At 43.6% G+C, this 18150-nt stretch overlaps 1 protein-coding gene across 18 annotated transcripts in view; it reads right to left on the reverse strand.

Annotated features, from left to right (window-relative positions):
* PTK2 (protein tyrosine kinase 2) overlaps positions 1-18150 on the reverse strand; it is a 255266-nt gene that overhangs the window by 141205 nt on the left and 95911 nt on the right. For all 18 annotated transcript variants that reach the window (XM_027572051.2, XM_027572041.2, XM_027572038.2 and 15 more), the window contains one exon: positions 7420-7507. In XM_027572051.2, coding sequence (XP_027427852.1) covers positions 7420-7507 — 88 coding nt within the window. The remainder of the gene's footprint in view (positions 1-7419; positions 7508-18150) is intronic.

The following is an 18150-nucleotide window of genomic DNA, read 5'->3' on the forward strand; positions in this document are numbered from 1 at the left end:
AACCAACTGAGCCACCAGGTGTCCCCGGTGTTTGGTTTTTCAAATTAATCTGTGTCCATGTTGATGTCAATTTCCTACTTCAAAACATAGGGTGTATTTGGACTTCCTTCTGTGGCAGGTACTGTATTTATATTCATTAGTTTTTTCTTCTTACTCTGCAAGAGAATCAAACAAGCTAAGTTCTGTAAATCCTCCTAGTGAGTGACTAAGCTTTGAGATTGGTTCTGGGGACTCCATGACCAGAGTGTTCCTACCAGCGTGAGAGTCTGTCAAAGTCCCTGAGGTGGGCTGAAGGCAAATTTATAATGCCTTCCCATTTCTGAAGTCTTTCATACAGAAGGATGACCAAGAAATATGGGCTGAATAGAGTAACTATGCAGGATTTACCTGAATCCTCAATAACATGAGTGCTTCTTGAATCAACAAAAATATACAGGAGTGGGAAAAGAAGAAGAAATGTACATTACTCCATCTATCAAATAAGTATAGAAAATAGACCTTCGAATAAGTCAGACTTAGACCTGTATTTATTTTACCTTTTTTTTTGGAAAAGGACAGCTGATAATGACCACGTTGAAAATGTCAGGTTTAAAAGACTCTCCCATTTAGAGCTGCCGTTTCAAAATGTTTTAACTGGCAGAAAGCTTTATAGCCAAGAAAATACAGATAAAGAAATCAATTTCTGATAATACAGTTATCTGAATAAAAACTTGTAAAAATAAAAAAATTTGAATAAAAAATCACAGAAACAAGAAACCACACACCCTGGCACCTCAGTTATTTCCCCAGGTGTGTTCAGATTCTATTCCTCAGGGTGAGGTTACGGCTCTGCCCTTGGTATCTTCTTTCAACTTCCTACCAGAACTCCCTTTTGTCAAATAAGTCATAATTATGTTACAGGTAATGTTTTCAGGACAGGATGGATGGATGTACAGGTAACGCAGGAACAACACATGTTTGAATTGCATGGGTCCACTTATGCATGGATTGTTTTTGATCAACACAGTACAGTCCTGTAAATGTAATTTCTCTTCCTTATGATTTCCTTAATAACATTTTTTATCTCTAGCTTACTTTATTGTAAGAATATTGTATATAATACAAACAACATACAAACTACGTTAATTGACTATATTATTAGTAAATCTTCCTTCTGATCGACGATAGGCTATTATTAATTAAGTTTTGGGGGGGGTCAGAAGTTACACATGAATTTATGACTGTGCAGGGGGTCAGCATTCCTCACCCCCGCATTGCTTAAGGGTCAACTGTACTCATTTTAATCTTAAAATATTTGCAGGAGAAAACAATGGGAACACCATGTCTGACCCACGCGTTGTAAGAGCTGGAAATTTCGAGTGCCAGATGATTTCTATATAAGTTCTGTATCAATACAAATATAGTTAATATGACAACTTCCTGACCAAACATGGGCATCACTCTTCAAACTAATGGCCACCATTATTTGCAAAAGGTTGCCAACCAAATACACCTTTAACAAATGAGATTTCAGAGAGATAAAGAGGAGTAAAATGTTATATGGCAAAGGAAAAGTTTGATTCCGGGGTAAGACATACTTCCCTTGTTTTATAATGAGCCATTAGCTTTAGCGTCAAAACTTAGTTTTATGACTTCTGCTCTACAGTGAATAGGGTTATAACAAGATTCTAGTTTATTTTTAGAGTGTGCTGATTAATATCTTTCAGAATATTCTAAAATGGGTCAAAAACATTTAGTGAATCATTTGCAGTATCTCACATTGGTAGTCACATTTAGGACATCTTTAACTGAAACTGTGCATCCACAAGATAATCTCCAACCAGTAACTCAACACTCAACATATCCACTGACAAGTTGTTTCCTGCATGACACCATCCAAAACAATGGACAAAATGAATAGAGGGCACAGATGAAATTTCTAAATAATAAAATTAAGGTAGTTTATTATAAGTGCTCTCTGGGATCGGAATAGTGGTAGAGAGAATCCAATATAATTCTTTTATTTCTGCCCTGATAAAAGAGCCAAAATAATAAAAATATGTGTTCTTCTAAAATAGAGATCACAACAGGTAACACTCAGGAGTATTTATTTACTCATCCCCAAGCTAGACCTTAAAGATTCCCACATGTGAAATTCAACCAAATAACAGCTCGTAACAAGCACACAAGGAAACGTATCACTGACTGAGAGTCAGTGTAAGCCATCACCAACAGATGTCAAGCCCAAGAACTTCAGATGTTGTAATTCAGATTCAGAAGAGACATTACCTCTACATGAAATGGTAAAGAAATAAAAGGCAGAAAAATCAGAAAACAGTAAGAGCCATTAACAATGGCCTGGAAGATTTTCTTAAAGGGGGAAGGGACACATTTTGCTAAATAAAAACTCAGCAAATGCATTACACATCCAAGTTGGTTGCGGCTGAGGAGAGTGGGCAGTGACGTGACAGATTTACCTGAATCGTGGATTCCCCGGGGGACAAAGAGCCAAGACAGGTGAAGGAAGTGGATGCACAGGGAGGGCAGCCAGAGCAGTTCTAATGTGGACCCACATGGGGACCTCAGGCCAAGTCACGAAGAAGGGAGAAAAGGCAAGGTCTGAGTTGGTATCACAAGACATTTCAAAGAACTGATGAAAAGAGATGAGCCCCTGGTACAGGGTGCACATCACAGGTCAAGCAGGACAAAATGAGTGGAAATCCACACCTGGTTTGTAATAAAACTGTTGAACATTAAAGACAAAGAAAAGGTCTTAAAGCCAGCCAGAGAGAAAGGACAGACAGATCACCTTCAAAGCCAGGATGACAGCCAACTTCTCAACAGCAATAATAAACATCAGAGTTCTGAGGGAAAACACTCCCTGGCCTGACTTGTACCCAGAAGCAGGAAAAAGAACCCTAGCCACACAGGAGGCCTGAACAACACTGTCAACAATCTTGAATTCATGGGGGTTCGTCACACTCTGCTCAACAATCACAGAACACACGTTCTCCTCCAGCAAAACCAGAACCCTGACAAAATCTCAGTAGGTGGGAGGTGCTGAAACAGGTCTAAACAAAGTTTGAGCAACTAGTGTCAGAGGAACCACAGTCTCTAACCACAGTTCAAAATGATTTTAGAAATGAACCAAATGGGATACATGTTTAAATCGCCTTATGACAACTTCGATTTCTACCAACACAGTGGACCAAATGTCCTGACAAGGCTGCTCCCTGAAAACAACTAAAAGTGCTGAATAAAACTTTTTTTTTTTATTTAATCTTCTGGAATGCTTCTATGAGCTGGGTGACAAACAAAACAATATCCAAACCCTAGTCAGGCCGTTGAGGCAATGCAGAGGGCTCAGGGAAAATCTCAGGTCAGCTTCTACCCTAGGCCAGAACCAAATACACACTCACCGTAAAATGTGACAACTTGCAAGGGGAAGTAAGCAAGGGGATGGTGGACACTCAGGACCACGTCGGCCTGCATGGAGTGGGAGGGTGGGGGCAGGGAGATGTGACAGGGACAGGGGACCAGGAGACATCAGGCATGTTCTCTTCATTTGGGCCATAGATCACAGGCACTCATGCTAGTACGAAGTAGCACACCGCACAAAAACATACATGTATTGGGTGTTACCAAACGAAACAATTAAAAAGAATCAAGGTCATCAAATTCTGGGCCCCTTAAACATTGATCCACTTAGCTTGGAATTCAGTGAAAATATACATACGCATATATGTATACATCTTACATATTTTCATCAAATAGTAAAGATTTTATTTTTTTTTAAGATTTTATTTATTTATTTGACAGAGAGACACAGCAAGAGCAGGAACACAAGCAGGGGGAGTGGGAGAGGGAGAAGCAGGCCCCCCGCCGAGCAGGGAGCCCGATGCGGGGCTCGATCCCAGGACCCCGGGATCATGACCTGAGCCGAAGGCAGACGCTTAACGACTGAGCCACCCAGGCGCCCTGTTTCAAAATAGTAAAGATTTTAAAAATTATAGAATGGCTATCATTTAACTCTGAGGCTTCTATTAAATAACTTATCCCTGAACTCAGTGAAAATTTCCACACTCAAGTTCTTACAAAATATCTCAGTTCCATTCGCATTTAAATAGGCCTTGGCTATAAATAGCTGCTGAAAGGCCAAATTTTTACTTAGGCCGTGTGTGCGCATGTGTGCGCATGTTTAAATAGGAGGAAGTTCTGAATTCCTAGCTGATTTTTCAACAATGGAATTAAGCCCGTTTCCTGCCTGCACAGGTGAACATATGGATTACCCATAATAGTACTGGAATTTCCACACGTGCAACAGGACAGATTCTGCACTGGAAGGTTAGCACAAGAAGCTGAATAAATATGTAAGTATCTGTCAAAGCAGCAATGCAAAAATCATACTATTTTCAAAACTTTATTAGATCAGGGTAAAAATAAAAATACACACATCTTTTCACATAAATGGAATTACATTATATATGTTCTCTACATGGCCTGTTTTAAACACCACCATTTAACAGAATGCCTTTCACGTGTACAGAGTTGTAGCTCTCTCATCAGGATGGGTGAAGACACTTGAAACTCAGCAGAATTTATTTCACCAAGCTTTTACTGACCCTATTGACACAATCTTTCAATTTCCCTTCTGTTAACAGGTGCACCGTTCCTATGAGCATCCTGTACATACATACGCATGTAAATCTTACCTCTTTAGAGTAAACCCCTGAAGTAGAATTCTTAGTTTGAATATTAAACTGCCAATATTCAACTATTTTTCCGCACCAAACTGCCAACAGTGCCACACACCAACCCAAAGGAGATGAGTATCCTCATGGCTCTTGCACAGCTGCCAACTCACTGGTCGTGACAACAGTCCTCCCTCCTCCCCCTCCTCTGCGGTGTGCACACACCTTTCCCTCCCTGTCTCCTGTCCCTGGGACACCGCTACGGACCAGCCATCGACGTGGGCAAGGGGCGGTATCGTGACTGCACCTGAACTTCTTTTAAAATACAGGTACTTGGTAGAATACTATAAAATCATACACAAAATGAAAGCAATTATTAGGATAAAGATACTTTAAGTGATGTTTTAGAATATTTTCAGGACTGCCTAAAAATGTGCCATATGACTTCACAACTATAAAAGATTAAAAAGGGTCAGGCTGAGGAAGAGAAAGTGCAGGAACAGGAGAAAGCAGAGGCTGGGGTGGAGGCACACAGGAAGGAGAGGGGTATGTCCTATCCCAGAAGGTGCCGCTCACACTTGGGTCGCGATCTGCAAGATGATAAATGCCGAATCCTCAGGAGCCTAGCACTGCCCAAACATCAAATAATGATGGGGGACAATTCCATCTCATTTATCGGGGTAGGTAATATACCTATTTTAGTAGATGAGACCGTTAGGCCCAGGGAGACCCACAGAGCCGTTACACGCAGTGAGCACACGACAGTATGTGCGCTCCCTAACTCTCAGGCCCCGTAAAGACCGTTCAGCAGAATGACACAGGCTGCAGTGAGAGGTGTCCTATGAGTAAGGGAAAACTGGGGCCACACCAGCACGTACTTTTAGTCAGAGACAGAAGCAAGGCCTCGTCAAAGGAAAAACCAGGACATGGCAGCAGCGTGGAAGGAACAAGAATACGGCTGTGAGGCCAGCCCACGAGCTATGAAAAGGAGGCACTGCGAGCTAATGAACCTGTATGTGAATTCCAGAAACCCGTGTCACTGAAGTAGTCATAGAATTCCTCAGGGGGTGGGCTTTTTTCAAAGAAATTATGCCAAAAGTGATAAAGATCATTTATAAGAGAGAGAAAGCCAACGCAAACATATCAGTTAACTAAACCCTCTTGTCACCTCCTTCACTCAAACACAAGGTTCATCAGACGGCTACAGAGGAGCTGGGAAAACACATACAAGGAGCAGTTTGTAAACCGGATATCACCTCTGCAGTATGAGTGGGCCCCCAGTATTCTCCACTGGGATCTAAACAAGACTTTTCTCTTCCCATTTTGCCAAACGTAAACTCCCTCTCCCATGCAACTCCCATGCAACTCTCCCATGCAACTCACACTTCACATTTCCAATGGCACAAGAAAACAGACCCAATATCTGGAAAGAGCATCCTTGGCTTCCTGCTCTCACAGCTTGGATCTTATAAGCAGGAATATCCAGTTTTCTCACCTCGGGAAATAAAACGACCTACCTTCTTACTGCCTTTCTCCTGAAGTTAGCCTACCTCTTCTCTTTCCCAACACTTTCCAGGCACCTGGACAGATGCAATCCACCTCTTTATTTTCACGTCCATTTGGATCAGTGTCCCAGCCCTATCAAATCCACCCACCACATGTGCTTTAGTTAGACCTTTATCTCCCCTGTTTCTTGCCTACATGGCTGGAGAGCCTCCTAACTTGCCTGCAGCCTTCTTAAGACCCATCTAGTCCATGATGGATGCTGCCGTCATGTCAGTGTGGTCTTATTTCACAACGACAAAAATTCTCATCAAGACATTCACTAACTACGTTCCTTAAACAGCTCTCCTTACTCTGCAGGAGAAAACCTACAACCTTCCCTTTTCATGGTGTGGGCTCTGTCTCCTCTCCTGTTCCTTCTCAGAACTTTTTGGCTCAGGTTTAAATGCACCATGTTTCCTAAAGTACATCTCTTCTTCATCTACAAAGCTGGGGACTCCTCACATGACACTTCCCAGGAGAGCCCCTGGGTTTCGCAACTCCACGGGGTTAGCAGACCCTCCTGTGCACAGCCACACCCTTTGTGCTTCTCAGCAACAGAGGGCCGAACTGTCTCATTTATTTCCTCTGCGTTCTTGACCCACAGCAGACATCTAATAAATATTTTTATTAAAACAAAGAATGACCAAGTGCATTTGACTGCAGAACATGTGTGTGAATGTCAGCTCTTCCTCGGACTTGTTCTTTGACAGTCTTCATGAAAACGAACAAGCAACGTATACTTGGGGAATTTGTGTTGGTTCATTTACGCCACATGTGCTTATTGCTTAACTAATATTTGAAGGGGTAGAAAGCAAGTAACTCAGTGCAAAAAAAGTCAATTCTGCCTTTATTGTGCAAACTGCTCTTGAGATTATATGAATATAGTTGTCTCTGACAATAAATTCTACACCTAACCAATTTGTTGATATTCAAGCACGATAATTATACTTGAATTAAAGACAAACCAATGCTTGTGTCACTTAGGATTTACTGTCTCCACATTAAAGTAGTATCTTTTAGGATTTGCGCAAGCATACAAAAATTCAGTGTCAAAAATTCAAAACTCACTGGTTGAAAGTCTCTCACTGCCATACTGTGACAAATATACATTCTCCCAAATGTTAGGTTTTATCTAATTCTAAAATAAAACCAAGTAGGATTCAAAGACACAAAGAGAAAAGTATATTAAAGCACTCTCCTATACCTGTTGATAGAAGAAATTCAGAGTTGGCTTGTCCTCAGTAAACTGGTTTAGAAATCCTTTTGGCAAATAACGAATTCTCAATTCATATCTAAAAAATAATTCACAAAATAGAACAATTAGAAATAAGTAATTTCTCAATTTATAGTCTACAATTAACAGCACTACTGTATGGCATAACCAATTACTCTGAAATATTATTTAAAAAATAAGCTAAAATACAATCAATTTTTAAGCATTCATTTTCAAACTTTTCAACACAAAGACTGCCCCTCAATGTCTAGAGCTCAACGATCCTGCAAGGAGACAGAGCAGAGAAGAAGCCCAGAAGGCACCCGGTCCTGGCAGTCACTGTCCACCATGGGGCAGGGGCGGCACCTCCCCACACTTCCCCCAGCAGCTGACCTGATGCGCATGGAGTCACACAGAACGTACTCTTTCGTGTCTGGCCTTTGTTCATTCACTGACGTGCTTGTGAGACTCACCCAGCTGGAAAGTGCTGTATTGCACGAGAGACCACATCACTGCTAAGGGCCATCTGAGTTATTCCTGCCTTTTTGGCTATTATGAGGATACTGCTGTAAACACTCTATTTCTTCCTCTAAGCATAAAATAATTTAATTGTTCAGGAAGCCACGCTTCAAGAGTGGTCAAAACAAATTTCATCAGAATGCTCTCCCCATCTCTCTCTCTCTCACGCATGTCCTTTGGTGAACGTGTGTACGCACTTCTCTTGGGCACACGGGCTTGCACTGGGAGTGTAACACACACACACCTGCGTTAGCAGATGCCACCCCTCAGGGAGCTGAAGAAGCCATACCAGCCTGGGGTGTTCTGGATCCTCTCCACCCCCACCTCTGCCCAGCATTTCTCTTTCATTGCACTCACTGATATTTACCGCAGTAGGTGTAGAGTGGGCTGGGAGCAGCCTCATCTGATGACTGGCCATTTTGGAAATCTCCTCTTTGAAACATCTGTTTCTTCTGAAGGGTTGTGGGTCCCCCCTCCCTAGCCCCCAGCTGACCTGTAGGCCTGCCTGCCTTACACGTTCAGGGTGTGAGGCCATTGTTAGACTCCTATCCTCTACCACCCCAAGGCTTGTCTTTCACTCTCTTGATGGTTTCTTGTAAAAATTATTTTAAAAATCTTTTTATTTTAATGTTATCTTTTGAGGAAGAAAGTTCATAATTTTTATGCAGCCCTATTTATTCTTTTCCTTTTTAGGAAATTCTTGTAGTGTTTTGTTTATAAAATATTTGCCTACCCAAAGGTTATAGGAAGATCTATTTTTCTAAAGTTTTATTTACTGATGTTTAAAAAAAATGCAATAGTCTCATAAGGAAAACATGCAAACAAAGTAGTAAATACAATTCCTTTGGTTCACTTAAGGGTGCAAAAAAATGCAAGGTACACATACACAAGTTCTGCTAAGATTTTTAAGTGTCCATCATCATTAAAACACACAACTGCTAAATGATTAGGTTCCCTTCTGCTTCTCCTCAGAACGAGGTCAACAATTTCCTGTAGGTATTCTATGTGGGGCAGTCATTTGTGGAAGCACACTGGAGTTCATTTATTTTGAACCGAGGACTTACCAGGCACTTTACATGCACTGTTTCTCCTAAGCCACATAACCGTCAGAGAACAGAAGTGGAGTGAATCACACTGAGCAGATTAGGAAGACGGTGCTCTGCAAGAAGCAGCAATCGGTCCCGAGGCTGCACGTTCGGGATCAAACAGGACACAGGAGGCTTTTGCTAGGAATGTTAATCGCATTTAACGATAAGGAAGCAGACCCCGGATCAAACACTGGGCAGCCTGGCTGCACATCCCTGCTGTAACCAGCCAGCAGCCTGACAATGCTGATGATGCCTCAACGGACATTTCATGGCTACTCTGGGCCTGACAGTGATGGTGATAAGGACGTGACCCTCAGCCTCTTTGTAGTCAGCAACGGCCCTGACAGAAGCAGGAAGAACGTGGGCGCTGGACCGGGGCCGCCTGGGCTGGGACTGTGGCTCCGTGGCCCATCCCCGGTCTGCCATCGCCTCTCTGCGCACTGGTGTCTTCACAAGGTTGTCGGGAGAAATACATGAGCTAGTGAGCGCAGAACACCGAGCACACTCTCTGGCACACAATGATTGTGGGCTCCAAGGCTTGCTTATGACACGAGTAGTTATTCCACAAATACTGATTCCAGCACCAAGACCAGCCAAGGTACAACTCCAGGGGGTGGGAAGACACCAGTGAATAAAACAGGCAAAGTGCCGGCCCTCGAAAAGTTTATATACAATTTGTGGTGAAAGACAGCAAATACACAAGTATCTATGAGGTGGCAGTAAATGTGACAAAGACAAGTTAGCAAGGTAAGGGGAGTAACAAGGGATGAAATATATTCTGCACAGGGTAGCCGGCAGGGGACACTCTGATTCAGTGGTATCTGAATGAAGATCTGAGGGGAGGAAAGGAGTCATTCAGTCATGTACAGGGACAAGAGTTCCGATCTGATGGAAGAGAACGGGTAATGGCCCTGCGGCCAGAGAATGCATGGGAAGGCAAAAGCAGCTCGAGCCCAGAGGAAGGCTGCAGGGAGAGGTAGGATCGGAAGGTGGCAGATCACGGAGGCCCCTGCCCGTCATGGCGATGGGGCTCGGGGCACTGTGAGCACAGCAGGGCCGTCGCAAGAGGTGTCCTTCTCAGACCAGGCAGGCGGTAGTGTGTAGGACAACAGGGACCCCAGGAAGAAGCAGGAGGCCGGGAGGCGAGTGCAGTACCCTGGCTGGGAAGTAATGACCCTGTTTTTACTGTTGGGGAAAATGTTGCAGGGCATTATTAGGTAACTGGCTCAAGGTCCCACAGGTATAAAGAAGCAGACAGGGAGCCCTCTGCAGCAAGTACATGCACAAATGCTGCAAAGCAAAATGAAACTGAGAGAAACCCCTATGGCTCAAAAACAGAGGAAGAGAACTAACCTGACTCATGTGCAGGTAGGCAAGCTCTTCAGATCGTGAGAGGCATTCTGGGCCCTGCTTCAATCCGTACAGTCTAGCCTATCTGTCCCCCACAGCCCCGCTGAACTGCCCAAGGTGGCCTGATCTGATTGCATCCCATCACCCTGGCTCAGTCCTTAAACCACAGCACCCAACCCCCAGAGCCTACGGCCCACGAGTGCTGACACCCCCATGCCCCCTCATCTCTGTGCTGACACCCCCATGCCCCCTCATCTCTGTCCACAAAACTTAGCGCTCTCGTTACCCTTCTGTTACTATGTTACTATTCTAAGAGCCTGACAGCATCCTGAAACACATTTCCACTATTCTGCTATATGCCATTCCATGGATTTCTGAATAGCAGCTAAATATAACATGCCCCAAATAATCCTTTTGCTTCTTCTGAGTAATAACTTCCTATTAAGGCCACTGACACTAACCTCCTCAGTCTTACCACCCACAATGAGCACCAAGATACTCATGAGAGCTGACCAACTAATGGCGGGGAGGAGTAGGAAGTGTTTGGACAAAGAATCTGTTAACCTTGATACAGAGAAGGGTCAGCTAGCCAGTCTGTATGTAGTGAAATAAACAAAGTACAACTTCCAGAAACAACACAGATGTTGTTGTTTCTTGATGGGCCTTGCAAATAATGTGGTATGGACAGCTCTTTCTTACAACAGACTTCCATTTAAAAATCCTCAAAAGAAGGATGGAAACAGAAATTCATCATTAGGCAAAAATTATTAGCAGTAACAGCTGTAAGAAAGAATCATCAATGGCGATGAGATTAATGGGTGAAAATACAATGAGAAACAGGGTATCTGCATAGTCTCGATATATACGCCCCCAGCAGGTTATTTCTTAATCACAAAGGAGAAAACAGTTAACTCCACAGTGGAGAAACCTGGCCACCACCTTAAACCAAATGATCCAAGTTAAAAACACCTGTACAAAGGAGTCACATCATCATTACAGACTTCCTGATAAGATGCGCTGTGATGGGTTCAACAGCCTGGCTGTAGTATTCTTGCCAACAACACATAACCTCAACATAACCATGAAAAAAAAACCCAGACCAACCCAAATTGAAGGACACGTTACAAATAACCAGCCAGTATTCTTCAAAAGCGTCAAGGTCATGAAGGACATAGACTGAGGAACTGTCCCAGATGAGGGAAGACTTAAGGAGACAGTAAACAGTCACATGGTATCCTGGACCAGGAAAGGGATGTTAAGTGGGACAACTGCGGATATTTGAGTAACATCTGTAGATCAGTTAATAGTACTGCATCAATGTTAAGTTCCTGGTTCCAATTACTGTACTATGTTTATGAAAGTTTCAACATTTTAGGGAAGCTAGGTGAAGAGTAGTCAGGACTTCTGTGTACTATTCTTGCAACTTCTGATACATACTGAGAATAAAAAGAAATTCGCAGACTGATTGTTCCGTAACACCCTCCAGAACCGCTCTCCAACCAGCCCGGCCAGAGTCCGTCTGCAGGCGCAGACCCACCGGAAACTGACAGAAACTGACCTATCTTCCTGCTGCTCCCCTCTGGGGCAGAAGCCTCCAGTAAATGTTTAATTACAGACCAGCAAATTGAAAGTCCACCCTCATTTTAAAGGCATCACTTCCAAATCTGTCCGAGCGCTCCCCTCCCGGAGAGGCTCTGGGTGGTTTCCCTCTGGTCCTTTACTTAGGTGAGCCACACTGTCGTACTCGACTGATGTGTTCCCAACAATATTCTTTTAGGCTCTTATCTTTCTTCACTTTATAAAAGCTTATCATGCTATACGTCATCTTCTGGGACTTACTTTTTTTTTAATTGAGGTAAAATTCACGTAACAAAAAAAAATAGCCTTTTTATAAAGTGTACAGTTCAGGGGCGCCTGGGTGGCTCAGTTGGTTAAGCAACTGCCTTCGGCTCAGGTCATGATCCTGGAGTCCCGGGATCGAGTCCCACATTGGGCTCCCTGCTCAGCAGGGAGTCTGCTTCTCCCTCTGACCTTCTTCCCTCTCGTGCTTTCTATCTCTCATTCTCTCTCTCTCTGAAATAAATAAATAAAATTAAAAAAAATTTAACAAAAAAAAATAAAGCGTACAGTTCAGTGGTACTGAGTGTACTTACAACACTGTCCCGGGAGACTCATTTTGTCACGAGGTCACGTGGCTACAATTCATCCATACCGCGGCACGTGCCTATACTGTTTGTTCATGTTCCCTTGCGTGACATTCTTGCATCTCTAGCCCCAAACAGAAACCTCAGTCTCTCTCAAGGACAGAACCTGAAGTGGAACTGCAGGATTTAGTGTGCAATGCCTCGATTTTCCAGCTGCTCACCAGATGGGAGTTACCCATTTACCTTTGCACCAGCAGTGCAGGCAAGAGCTTGTTGGAGCCACCACCTCTCTCTACTTTTTGCCACGTGGAGAGTGGCACATAGATCTTGTGGTCCAGATTCCCATCTCCCTAATGGGCTAATGAAGCCAACAGCGGCTGCCTATGATTACTGGCCAGACTTGTTTTCTCTTTTATGACAATACTGTCATGTCTCTGGCCCATTTAGTGAATTGTCTGCAATTTTCATGTCAATCAGAAGAACTCCTGACACCATCTTTGGTTCATTACACATGTTGTGAATATCTCCTCTCAGCTGCAACTTGCTTTTGCACTTTTTAAAAAATATACCTTTTTATACACAGAAGTTCATAATAAAGTCAAATCTGCTGTTCTTTCCTTTTATAGTGAACATTTTGGGGGTATTAAATCTTCCTACTCCAGGACCAGAGACACATTCAACTCTGTTTTCCATTAAACTTTTTTCTCACCTGATCCATCTCAAGTGGGTTTCTGTGTATTATTTGAGGTAGGATCTAACTTTGTTGTTATTCTTCACACAAGGACAGCCATTTATCAAACCAGCCCTTCGTTTCCCCACTGGCAAGTCATGAGGCCTCTGTAAGGTCACATTGCCCGCCACAGTTACAACCAACTGTGTGCTGCAAGCTAGCTTACAGAGGCGTTTGAAGAGCTAAGGACTCAGGTAAGCAAGCTTCTATCTCAGGATTATTGGACAATATCAACAGATCCTATAGCAGATAGCACACACACACAAAAAAATCTATGTTCAAAAACCTCCCGAGAATGGAAATTCACATCCAATTATTCCGGTGAGTCCTGGAACTTCCATTTGGGTAAGATCTCACTTCTCAGAACTAAAGCCAAGCGTGTGGCTGCCCTCACAGAGCCACCTCTGAACTAAGAAGATACCTGCTAGCGAGGGGAAAACATTACCCATCGTTCCGTTTCTTGTACATATGTGTCTTACACGGGAGTAGAGAAGAAACAGCTGAGTACATGGACTCCACTCTCTACCCTCCACCCATGGAAACTAGGCTCTCCAGGAAGCTGGTAAGCCTCTCAGAACCACAGGTTTCTTACAAGTAAAACGGCAAAAGGTGAATATCTACCCACTTGATAAGACTATCATAATAAGAATTAATTTTGATAAAGTAAGCCTAGTGCTTCACACAACGCCCGCCACATAGCAAGCAACGTGGGTTAGTGTGAAAACACTGCTATGGACACACACTAGTGGAATGAATACACATTACTATTCCATCATACTGTGTTGCCTCTTGGATTATTTTACACCTTCACTACCACTAATTCAATTTTTACTTAAAAAGTTTTTACTGGGTGCCTACTACATACCAGGCACAACTAACCAGAAACCAGGAACAGATCAGGGAGTAAGACCAAGTCCCTGAGGGAGAAAAATCATCCGGTGGGTTGGCAGTGGGCCCTACAGACAGAACGGTGGGAGGAGACCACAGAGAAAAGGGGACAGCGGAGCACTTGCCCTACATGATGGGAGGTCCAAGCCACGCTGGAAATGGCAGAGGAGCACCTTCACCAGAGTCCCACCAGGTACAAAGACCCCAAGGAGCAATATGCTTGGCTTGTTCAAGAACCAGGAAGACAGCCATGTGGCTAGGGTGGAGCAGGTGGAAAGTTCTCCAAGATAAAAGTCTGTCTCATTCACCGGGCAAGAAAGCTGGCAGCAGAGAAGATCCTGACCCAGTAGCTCTGAAAAGGGAGCACACAAATGTCAGAGCACGAGCCACTGGGGCACAGGAAGGGGAGCGAGAGTGAGAGGAGACGGGGCTGAGAGATGATCAGGACGCTGAAGGTATGATGAGGAGCTACTGGAAGCTTCTGCAGAAATGATTTATATATTTCACTGGATGTGTGTATTTTTAAAGACTCTTCAGCAAATCCTCCGAGCTCTGTCTTAAAAAATCCTTGTACAACGGCTTCTCCCTCCTCCTATTACTGCTCCCCCAAGCCACCAGCTTTTAGGATTTTTGTCTGGGTTAGGCAGTGACTGGTTTATTAGTTTCCTGTATCTATCCAACGAAAGTGTGATTTCAATGCCAAAGGCAGGTCTATAGAGAGAAGAAAGAGGGAAAGAGGTCACTGGAGCAGCCCCCAAATTTAAATGCTAAGCAGGGGAAAACAGTGAACGGTCCATAAAATAGGAGGATTGGGCAGGCAGGAAGCGAAGCGCAGAAGGTCGTCAGGTGAGAAAAGACTGACAGCGTCAGCTCCTGCAGGAAGGTGGACTGGGGGACGAACGGGAAGGGCCCATGGGGGGTGTACAAGGCAGCACAGCCAGACCCTCAGCAAACTGTGAGTTTTACTTTGAACCATGAACTATTTAGGAATGTGTTTTCAAACTGATTAACACACTGTCATGTGCAGAACTCCATATTTCCACATTAAAAGGGATAGTGAAAAACATAATTTAAAAATTGTTTACTTACTATTGTTTTCTTTTTAATTATTAGGAGAGGTAAGTTTTATTCATTTATTACTATTTTTCCTTTATATATTTTGAGAAATGTCTTTAGGAACTGACAAGTTTAATAGTTCCATCTATTTCTACGCTTCATAAATTCTTGTGAAATGAGCCTGTTATTACTATGTGGCTGCCCTCCGTACCCCTAAGAATGCTTTTCTGCCTTGAAACTTCTTAAATAGGATACCAATAAAGCAATACCAGTCCCCTTGTCCCCCTGCTTAGTAGGCAGGAAAATTCCTCTTTCTTTCCACCATCCACCCGCCCACCATCCGTCTCTCCACCCACCCAGCTACCATCCATCCATCCCTCTATCTATCCGTCCATCTGTCCATCCATCTTCCAATCCATCTATCCGTCCATCCATCCACCCATCCACCCGCCCACCATCCGTCTCTCCACCCACCCAGCTACCATCCATCCATCCCTCTATCTATCCGTCCATCTGTCCATCCATCTTCCAATCCATCTATCCGTCCATCCATCCACCCATCCACCCGCCCACCATCCGTCTCTCCACCCACCCAGCTACCATCCATCCATCCCTCTATCTATCCGTCCATCCGTCCATCCATCCACCCATCCATCTATCCGTCCATCCATCCACCCATCCACCCGCCCACCATCCGTCTCTCCACCCACCCAGCTACCATCCATCCATCCCTCTATCTATCCGTCCATCTGTCCATCCATCTTCCAATCCATCTATCCGTCCATCCATCCACCCATCCACCCGCCCACCATCCGTCTCTCCACCCACCCAGCTACCATCCATCCATCCCTCTATCTATCCGTCCATCCGTCCATCCATCCACCCATCCATCTATCCATCCATCCATCCACCCATCCACCCGCCCACCATCCGTCTCTCCACCCACCCAGCTACCATCCATCCATCCCTCTATCTATCCGTCCATCCATCCACCCATCCACCCGCCCACCATCCGTCTGTCTAAATGAAGTTAAACAGAACAGAATGCCTCTGGATGAAAACCTTTGACTTCAGTGTACTGGTGAGGCTGGGTATGGTTTTGTGAAGTACATATGTAGACCTATATGTAAATAGTTCTGAGACACATATATACGCATGTGTACTGAATCTCAAGGTAAAATGTTTCTTCTTGTAAGTCACACAAAAATGTCTTCAACATCACTGTTTTAGATACCCGTCATAAAGAGCAGAGAGCTGGCTTCTATTTTTTAATCACACACTAACAATCTCTGACCAGTTACTGTTAGTCTGCTTGAGTTTATTTCCAAAGTCTGGTCGGTGACTCCGCTCAGTCCTGCTTTCCAGGCCCTTCCTTCTCTCCTTGCTGTGTTTCCCTAACCCCTACTCACCCACCCAGCTGTTTAGGTTATAAAATCTACCTCTTAATGTTTCACAGCTGTCCTAATTTACAATTTTTTTATTTTTTTATACATAATTTTAAAACATGGCTGACAGAACTTTAATTCTGATCACCTCTCTTCTGACATGCATCCACTATTTGGTTTCTACTTCTTTAATAAAAAAATCAGTTCTTCTCGTTATTTGTTTTTAGAGCCAATGCTTATTTTTATCTACCCGATTTTGCATCTGAAACCCTCCTTCATAAATCATTTTCCTTTCCCTTTTCCTGAAGTATATTTTTAGAGGTTCCTTTGGTGGTAAACTCTCTGAGGAAAGTACCTCTGTCACCCTGCTCTTGAATGGTAACTGAATCTGACGAATAAATACAGGTTGCAGGTACTTTTTTTTCTCACCATTTGGACAGAACCATGGAGAATTGTGAATTTTTCCCTGGTTGCTTTTAGCATCATCTCTTTTTCTTTTGTACACTATTTGACTATAATCCACCAAAGTGTAGATTTATTTCATTAACCCTGTTTGGGATCTTATGTTAGTCCTACACCTAAGGACTTATGGTATTCGCCATTTCTAGAAAATTCTCAGCCATTATCTCTTTGGAATATTTCCTTTTCCTCATTCTTTCTATTCTCTTTGAGAGCCCCTTCCAGAAATGGGTTGACTTTCTCATTCTTCATGTTACACAACATGCTTTCATGCCTTCCACATGTTGATCTCTGTATGCTGTCTTTTGGGAAAATTTTCACAGATCCACAGTTCTGTTTACTAATTTTTCAGCTATATCTAATTTGCTGTTTTATCCATCCCGTGGTTTCCAGAACTTGTGTTTGGTCCTTTTTCAAATCTACTTGGTTCCTTTTAGAATAGTCTCCTGTTCCTTACTGACACTTTAAGCTCCACCTCCTTTGGCGGGCACAGACAGGAAGTATGAAGCCTGATCCTCCCAGAAACACCCACAGGGACCACCTGTGCCTCCAGCCTATTGTCCACACACCTTCACTGATCTTACCCGCCAGGCAGGCTAGCTCTCGGAGCTAAGACTACAGTAGCCCTCCTGAGACGAGCACGTTCATTTTAAAAGCCTGCACTATGAAGTCAGCTACACCCAAGTCAAAGCTGTGTCCCGAGCTCTCTCTGTAATTGGAACTTAAGTCAAGTTTGTTGCCTGTTTCCTCTGTCTTTACCTCATAAGATTGGGGGGAGCTCTGTGACATATACATTTTACAAGCTGCAACTGTACAGATTATAGAGAGCACACAGCTGGCCTGGCGCCTGGCTCCAGCCACTCCACGGTGACAGTACAGCAACTGTGTCATCTTCACAACTCTGTCAGCGTCAGGTTCAGCACTGCATTCGGCAAAGTTCTACCTCGCCCGGTCTATGCCTGCCTTGCTTTTGAGGGTTCAGGCTCCATGAAAGAGAGTAGTGCCCACTCAACTTTACTTGAAATGAAGCAAAATAAACTGGCTTAAAAGAAAAGAAACAGAGTGTGTATATTCAGAGGTCTACATTCAACAAACATTTTACT

The sequence above is a fragment of the Zalophus californianus genome, chromosome 4 (assembly GCF_009762305.2).
Source record: "Zalophus californianus isolate mZalCal1 chromosome 4, mZalCal1.pri.v2, whole genome shotgun sequence".
NCBI classification, from domain to species: Eukaryota; Metazoa; Chordata; class Mammalia; order Carnivora; family Otariidae; genus Zalophus; species Zalophus californianus.